At 39.1% G+C, this 8,922-nt stretch overlaps 1 protein-coding gene across 5 annotated transcripts in view; it reads left to right on the top strand.

Annotated features, from left to right (window-relative positions):
• Window positions 1–1,478: 1,478 nt before the first annotated feature.
• LOC132977410 (AMP deaminase 2-like) overlaps window positions 1,479–8,922 on the top strand; it is a 33,675-nt gene continuing 26,231 nt past the window's right edge. For 2 of the 5 annotated variants that reach the window (XM_061041945.1, XM_061041944.1), the window contains exons 1-3: window positions 1,479–1,531; window positions 2,041–2,104; window positions 6,233–6,546. In XM_061041945.1, the coding sequence (XP_060897928.1) occupies window positions 6,330–6,546 (217 nt within the window). In that variant the 5' untranslated portion in view covers window positions 1,479–1,531; window positions 2,041–2,104; window positions 6,233–6,329. Of the gene's footprint in view, window positions 1,532–2,040; window positions 2,105–3,465; window positions 3,485–5,774; window positions 6,547–8,922 lie in introns of those variants that run through there. The other 3 variants (XM_061041946.1, XM_061041949.1, XM_061041943.1) reach the window with 3 other exon arrangements.

Genomic DNA, 8,922 nt, shown 5'->3' with positions numbered 1-8,922 from the left:
TCACCAGGCTCCTAGGCTCTGCCATCCCCATGGCAATTATTACCTAGTGACATTTCTCAGTGTTGTAGTGGGAGGGAGGAGGAGCTTGCTCAATTGGGAATCCAAATCAGGCACCATTATCTGTGACTTCTTAAAATACACTCTCTAGACTAAACCAGAGCTGATATTTTTCTGTTTTTATGATTTTTTCATTCTTTGATTTGAGGATTGTAGGCTTATGTGAGAACTATACTGAAGTAAATCAGCATATTCTGCTCTTTAGAAAAAAAAAAAATTTGCTTGATTATTTGGAATCTTGGATTGGTCAACCATAATATATGGTTTGTAAATTGTAATTTGAAGCCAGGGTGTACACCGCCTCTCGCCCAATGACAGCTGTTATCGGCTCCAGCCCCCCATGGCCCTTAACAGGGAAAAGCGGTATAGATAATGGACGGATGGATCTTGCATTCTGATAAAGACACAATCTTGATTCAAAGTAAATGATAACGAATCACTTTTTCACTTTTTTTCAGAAATCTCAGACATGTATCCTCACATTTACAGTACAATGCCTTTGATAAGGCAACTTCAGATGTACATGGACTTTCTTTCAAGCAAACTATATATATATATATATTCAAGTTATAGTTCAAGCCAATGAAATTAGAATCAACAATATAATGACTTAGTGTAAAGGGCAAAGGGTATTAAGCTAGAGCAAAATGATGAACAAACGCCTGGAAAGAAGAAGTGAAAGAGGGAAGTCCAACACTTTTTCTGCACTATTTCCTGAGGGAAATATCATAAGCTGCTTTTAAAATCAACTAGTTGTTACTTTGCTGTTTGGTGCTGTAAAGGTTACTAGAAAGTGGGTTTATCAGAATTTTACACTGACATGAGAGTAACCTACTGAGATTGAATAATCAGCTTAAATGAGCTAGAATGACCGGAAGAGATAAGATGAACTGCACACTTTGTGGGACTCTGTCACAGAAAATGACATGAGAACGTTGGTATAACTGTAGGCCTATTTGAATGTTTATATATATCTATATATATATATATATATATATATATATATATATATATATATATGTATATAGATATCTATATATATATATATATATATATATATATATATTAATGCTTTATTCAGTGATGGTTAACAGTTATAAACTCTTGAGTCACTTCTTTAGGCCTATACTCTCATCAATCCAATTATTATTTGTATAGTGCCAATTCATAACGAATGTTATCTCAAGACACTTTACAAAAAGTAAAATACATTACTCTTTTTTTAATAAACGTTTTTAGAAATAAAAGTCAAATTTTTCCATCATTTGAAAACAGCCTGCTGTAGCCTACTTACTGTAACTAACCTCCAAAGAGAACCCACTAGTTTCATTTCCCCATTAAAAAAAACTAACATGAAAATTAAACTGGATTTAAAACTGTTCTTTTTGAGAGAAGAACTGTAAATAATTGAATTCCAGTATTTGGACCTTTGGACAGAAGCAGAGCACAGACACGGTGGGCGGCTCCGGTTAAGGTAAAATGTCCTCTTATCTTTAGTTTGAGGAAACAACATGAAAACATTGAAACCAAAAACAATTGTGTTGAGACAATGAGAAGATAACTCTTTGCTAGCTTAACGTTTGACACTGTTTCCCCTTTAGTTTATGTATAACACTTTAGTAGACTGTAACAGATGTGATCTACAGGTAGCTAACGCAAATTCAGGAATCCAGACTTGGTCAAATAAACCTAATTGTAGTATGTGATTAACTTTTAAAGTCGTTAGTGAGATGACTTGAGCGATGAAAAGCACATTAGGTAGGCTACTATATATGTCAGGTGAAAGAAGCTTGGTTTGAGTAAACTTTACAGTGATATTAAGAAGAACTACTTGAGATAACCTCGGTGTGACTGATAGCTTATCAGCTCGCTTGCTAACTCATCTAGCGTCAGTTAGCATAACATGCTATGCTTTTTGTTTTTAACAGACCGTGCAGTGATTTGTTTAACGTTTAGTGTGACATTTTGCTGTATCTCTTACAGGATATTTCCTGTCTCATATCAAAGCCTACCTCTGCTCCCAGCACGTCCTTCACCATGTCAGATGGTAAGTCAGAAAACTGCAGTGATACAGTGCGAACACTAAAGTAAAGAATCTCAACAAATGTACGTTTTTATGTTAAAAGATACATGTTAACACACCATGTTCCTTTCACTTATAGGACTTATAGCTTAGAGGGTCTGAAGACTCCTGCTTTTTCCAGCTATTATATTTCGTTGTAACCCAGACGTCATGATAGGACATGATGCCTCTAATCACCTAAAGTGGCTTGAACATCATCTGATACATGCTTTTATAAGTACGAATGTGTACTAGATTTTTCAAAAACAGAAGTCAATTCAGCTAGCTATACAACCTAAATTCCTAATTTCACTTAAGAGAGATTACAGTCAGTAGCCTACAACATATGGGATCCTTGCCTTGTACTTACACATGTAACCTAGTTGGCTTAAAAGTGTGTTTGCAGTAAAAGTATTTTAAGACCTATATTACTTCCCTAGTGCAAGCTATACTGACTGAGAAAGTGAGTTTTTCTGCTTGGCCAGCATTGCCTACATGTTGCAGGACGCATTGTGCATGAAAAAGCCCAGTCCACGCCCTGGCCAGTTGTTCTTCTGGGTCACTAACTTTTTACAATGACAGCACTGGTGGTGGGAAGAACATGGGTTTTCCCCCTCACCAAACTGCAGAGCTGCACAGAACTATAAAGAGTACGGTCTAGACCAGCTCTTTTTTGAAAAGTGTCTCGAGATAACAATTGTTATGAATTGGCACTATAGAAATAAAGACTGATTGAGTGATTGAGAACATCAGCCAAAGGCATTTTGCACACTCCAATATACCTTCCTTATACAGTATAGATCGCGCTAAATGTTAAAAACCAGTACCAATTCAGTTCAGTGTTTCCCCTAGGTTTACAGTGTTGGGGGGGGGGGGGGGGGGACACGCCGACACAAACACTTGAAGGAATCTTGGTGTTCATGTGTTACTTTTAATGACAGCTGTCCTTTTTTTTTTTTTTACTTGACCTTCAAGGGGTGCCATTGGGGGGGCGGGCCGCCCCCCTAACATAATGGTAGGGGAAACACTGCAGTTCTTGCAAAGTAACTCTGTTTTCTATAATGCTGAAACATTTCTGAGTTTGCTTTTCTCATGCACATGTTAGGCATCAGTCTTTAAGGACAAAATGTACGTAAACCATATAAAGAAATGATGCCTTGTTACATTTCCCTAGCCTGTGAAAAGCTATCTAAAAAAGAAAGTGAGTACACTGTTGTTTTTGGTGTATGGCCTCCCCAAGCAGCCAATGGTCTCCTTTTTAGCAATGGGTGTGCAGACAGAAAGCTTGACCAAACAGCAGAGAGTAAAGAAGACTAGAAAAGGAATCACAAGCATCAGGCTTACATAACCTGCTTTCAATAATAGGTAAGACCTTGATGTAAGTTTTTTTGTTTTAGCATGATGCATAAAGTGGGCTATACTCATGGGAGTGATAAAGATGTTTGGTTGAGAAAAAAGTAAGCCCATTGTTTTTTAGCCTCTGCTGCTGCAGCACCAGGTGGTGGCCACAGCTCTCTCAAAAACTGGGGCACATTTTAGAAAGGGTTTGGAACACACTTCAACAAGAGTTTGTTTGAACTCTAGGGAAAGTAAATTTGACCTCTTCCACTTCTACCATTCGTCCATCAGATTGTCATCCGTTCAAGATATTGTTGCAAAGCTCATTTAAGCAAAAGTTTGAGTTCAGCTTTATGAATGGACGTTTTTCTCTCTTTTCTTTCAAGCCTGATTACACTCTGATCCTGAACCCTATCCTCTGAAAATACCTTAGGGATTTAGTTAGTGTTAAAGTGATCAGTTTAATAGGTTTGAATGTTTTCAATGTAGTCTCAGACCCAGTTTGTCTTAGAAATACATAATCAACTTTTCACCAATTTCTTGTATTTCCAGTATCATTGTAATTTAATCTAATCTTGCATTGTTCCCATGATTAATCAGGTCTAGTATTTACCTTTAACCTTAGTTAAATTATTCTTATTATTAAGCGTTTTGAGCACAGTCCTGTAGTTACAGTGTTCATGTAGTTGTATTCTGAAGTGTTCGAGGATGATGTTTGTTTTGGAAGAGTCATTTGGTTGGGAGGAAGTCTTCGGTTAGTTGGACAGCAGGAACAGAAAATTTGAAGTTGTCCTCACATTTAGTTCAGTAATTTTTTATGATATTGCATTCAAATAATGACAATGGAGGGCCATACTATGTTTGCTGTCTAGTGTACAATGTTGTGTGCTAAGACAGGTCTAATATTTGTTGCCCAACTGCATACAAATTTTATACCACTAGATGGGGATCTTTACTTTGTTTTGTAGCTCTAGTGCTCTGATTACTCTACTCAAACATTTGCTGTGAGCCCAGTGCTGGACCTTCAAAAGTCTGTCTTCGATGTGTCCATGTGCTGCAGTGTTTAAAAACATCTACAATTCTACAATTCACTTATCAGATGCTTTTATCCAAAGCACCGTACATCAGAGAGTAAGAACAACACAAGCAAGGATCTAGAAAAAAGGGAACAATGTCAGTAAGAGCAAACGATCAGCTTTGAGTCTGATTGGACACACAGGTGCTGACAGGAAGTGACCAGAGGCAAAGTACAACATTGAGGGCAGTTCTTGAGAGCTCTAATCAGTATAGAAACCATCTTATAAGTCATCGTTATCAAACAAAAACCATCGTCATTACCATCATCATCGTCAATAATATGGAGACCATCATCATTAAGTTAGTAGGTATTCATGAAAGAGCTGGGTCTTTAGCTTTTTCTTAAAGGTGCAGAGGGACTCTGCAGATCGAATGGAGTTTGGAAGTTCATTCCACCACCGGGGGGCGACAGAGGAGAAGAGTCTAGTCAGAGACTTAGGACCCTGTTGTGAAGGTCGGATCAGACGCCTTTCATTGGCAGAGCGTCGTGGGGGGGAGGGAGTGTAGACCTGGATGAGAGAGTTAAAGTCAGGAGGAGCCGTTTCTGTGTCTGTTTTGTAAGCAAGCATCTATACTATTGTTGTGTGGCATGAGAAATCCCTCGATCTAAAAAGATTTTACACAGTTGGGTTAATTCAGTGTACGTTCCTCAAGGAAGGCATCTTAATGTGAAAAGCTGAAGTAGAGATCGCTAACTCTAATTTGATTAATAATGACTTCCATGGAGACTGAAAGTTTTTCATATTACAACTGGTTGATGAGTGTGCCTCCATTGCGTGGTGGCACACTCATAATTCAAAGTTGAAAAAAAAGAGGTGCTAGGGCACTTCCTGAGCACTGCCGAGGGGCCCTTGAGCAAGGCACCGAACCCCCAAATCGCTCTGGTGTGCTCCCTGCGTAGCAGTGTGTAGCAGCTCCACTCTGACATCTCTCCATTGGTGCATATCCATGGGTCCATGTCCTATGTGTGTGAGAAGAATGTTTCCCAATAACAGTGTAAACCAGAATTTCCCTCAGGGATCAATATAGGATTTAAAAAATAAATAAAATAAATGTAACGTGTTGTTAAAGAAACAAAACAAATAACATCCAGATTCTGCTTATGTTTTTATGTAATAAAAAGGAATGCTCAGCCACAGGAAGGAAGGATATGAGATAAAGCTGTGCACATAGTTGTCACGGGTTACATTACTAGTCTTGCTTGGCATTGGTTGTCACTATTTATAATACATTATGTCAGGCCTTCCTGGTGTTTGGGCTACCCTTCAGAGTTTTCCACTAAACCAGAATGAGAGTTCACTAGTCAGCTTACACACTCTGCTGTCTGTGCTTATCCACTCCTCATTCTTGGGCGCTTGTTTTGTTCATACCTGTTCGTCTGGATTTTCTGCTTTTATCGGTTTAGTCAGATGTTAGCTAGTTAGCTTTTACGATATCTTATTGCTATTTTTAGACGAGTGGAAAAACTTTTGTCCTTCACTCACCTTGGCACTAAGCTGCTGGTGTGTAGTCTGTCTAGAGGCTTGTTGGCTGTCATGCTAGCTATACACTTTGATCTGCAATGCCTTCCTCTGTGGCTGTTTTCCCCCGCATTGGATACAGGAAGCTTTTTCACTGGTTGCTAGGACAACCAAGGAGGATGTCCCCCAGCAGGAGTCATGGAAGCCTTGGGCTTGATTTCAGCTTGTCTCATTGCAGCGCGCCTGCTGACCTGCTGCTGGCTGGGAGGAGGAGCCAACTTTGCAGAGGAGCTACTCCTGGCCCAGTATGGGTCCTGCCGCCCTGCTGCCCCGCCATGAGACAGAGCTCCTCCAGCATCAGAGCCAGTGCTCCTCTCTCCCTCTGCTGGCCGCTGCACAGCTCTGACTCGCTCTGCTCCAGTAGTAACAGGAGTACAGGCGGCAAGATGTCATCCTCTACGTCCTCCTCCTCCAACAGCGATGGACAAGGGAAGCCTAAACCTAAATCCCCGTTTCGCAAGAGGGGGAGCCTGCAGAGCACCACCAGCCCTGGTGAGTGTGGGCGAGAGGGGGTCCCATTGTAAGAATGAGTGAACTCTCTGCTGTTCTGTCGGTTTGTGGGCAGAAAATAGCACAGATGTTTGTGCAGAGGTATTTAAGAATTCATGCTGCTCTCCAGGAGCATAAAGGGCAGGAACTGAGTTTACACTGCAGCTGCCGTTTGGCTTTGTAACCGGTTTTGAGACATTAGTTGAATTTCTTTCACTGGGGTTGTATTTTTAGAATTCTTCTTTTATTCTGCTTTGTGCTGTAATATTAGACACTACAAAGACTTTTTTTTTAAACAGATCTAGGACAGTACCGGAGTCATTCTATTTTTACATTCTGTATTGTTTAAAAATTGTTTGGAATAAGACATTTAGAAAACATGGAAAATTTTATTTTACAGTTTTAAAATGTATAGGCTGATCACCTTGTTATTGTGCTGATTGGAAACAAGAGGTTATTTTGTGACAGATCAAGAAATGTTTGGCAATTTAGTTTGGTTATTACCATCAATCAATCATTAAAGTAGTTGTAATTTCATTTTTTGACAGTTGAATCATGAAATATTAACACATTTAAGTTAATACAGTCAACATAAGATTTTTGCAGACAAACTTAATCAGGTCAGAAAACCAATTGGACTCTTCAGTTGTTGCGTTTATTGTCTTATTATGAGACTGTTTTGGCCCCTTTTCCTTCTCTAACCATTGCACCAGAAGTTTATCATGGGTTTTCTGGCCTCCCCTTATCTCAACTGCTGGGGTTGGACGTTGCAGTGAGATTGTGCTATGTTGTTTCTCCACCCAGTTTATAAAAAAACAACCCAATTCTGATTTTAGAGATTATTAATCTCAATAATATATTTTTTGTTTTATTTCTACAATAAAGATCACAGTTTTTCATCCTAGTTTTGAATCTAAATGAGATCAATTGTAACTCACAATGCCTTTTATAATTGTTTGGGTTAAGCTGGTTAACTTGACTTAAGTGTTTGTAACTAATATGTAAATGAACATAGTCGTGTTTTAATACTGTAAGTATTACAGTAGTGTATGCATAGGGGTAATATTAACTTTAGAGGCCACATGATCATTACTCAATCATTTTTGTTTGAAAGTTCTTGCTAACTGGCCTCTGTGGTGAGCATTTAGAAAGTTTGACCAGCTATCTAAATCTATTAATTAATCGGCATTAAGTGTTAATATTGATTTGAAGCTACTTCTTTAGTGTGTCATGGAAATCAATCAATCAGTGAAATATAACAGCCGACCTCAGCCGGGTGTTTGGAGGAACACAGCTGCAGACCTCAAGCAGTAACTCATGTCGACACACACTGTGCTGTATTTGCTGAGGAAGCCCATCTTTGCTGCAGTAATAAATAAGTTAGAGGTCTCTCCATCCATGCAGTCATTTAAATCCTCTCAATTAGTCGCTTGGCTGCGCCCTCTGCACTCCCAGGCCTTCATAAGAGCCACATGCAGGCCCTCTGTTATAGTGCGTCCATCTGACAATGCCAGTCTATTAGCATTCGCGATGCCACAATGCTGCTGACGAAAAAAAAAACTAGAGTAGCTGCAGCTTGAGCAGCTGGTGCTTTATCTACGTCATGAACTGAAGCCTTCAGTATTTTCTCTGTTTCTTTGAATAGCAGCACTCGAATATCTCAACTTCTTTGCCTTCACTTTCAAGTCCTTACAGTTTTTGTAGATTCATTACTCTTCAAGCTCGTTGAAGCTGTTCTCTAATGTTGATTTGCTGGTGGTCATATTGATTTCTCGGTCAGTTTTCTCATCTGCAGAAATCTGTCTCTGCCTGCAGGCTGCTCACTCCCACTGGACCTTCATTGCATCACATGAAGCAGAATATATTATGTCCTAGATCTGCAGTCAGAGCTATATGACGTGATATATAGAGGCTATTAAAGAATGTGCCAGAGAGGAGGAGGGGATCCCTAGTACTCCACCTTCTGTTGTGATCTGATCTAATGCATAACAAGATGTTTTACTGACTCACTGGCCTTTCACAAAGCTGCAGGCTAGCTTGCTCTCTTGCTTGATATTCCCACAATTTTAGAAATCTCCTCAGTAGTGTGATCCCTGACTTAATCTTTTTTTTTGTGTTCTTCATGGCACATTTGAGAGTATTTTGTTAGTTTTGATAGCCATGCATCGCTGGACCAATACGTTAAATGTTACTAAGTCTGAAGTATGGATTTGACTGCATCAGAATGGTCTGAAAGTATTGACATTATACCCAGCATCCATCAAATAGGTACAATTTGTGAGAAAGAATGGCCTGTTTATATAATTTTTTTTTCATTCATTGTGATAAATTCTAACTTTTTTGTGTGTACAGATCTTTATATTGTGTTTATGGATAAAC

The sequence above is a fragment of the Labrus mixtus genome, chromosome 7 (genome assembly GCF_963584025.1).
Source record: "Labrus mixtus chromosome 7, fLabMix1.1, whole genome shotgun sequence".
Taxonomy (NCBI): Eukaryota; Metazoa; Chordata; class Actinopteri; order Labriformes; family Labridae; genus Labrus; species Labrus mixtus.
The sequence above is the reverse complement of the archived record's forward strand: the minus strand, read 5'-3'. Positions and strand labels throughout refer to the sequence as shown.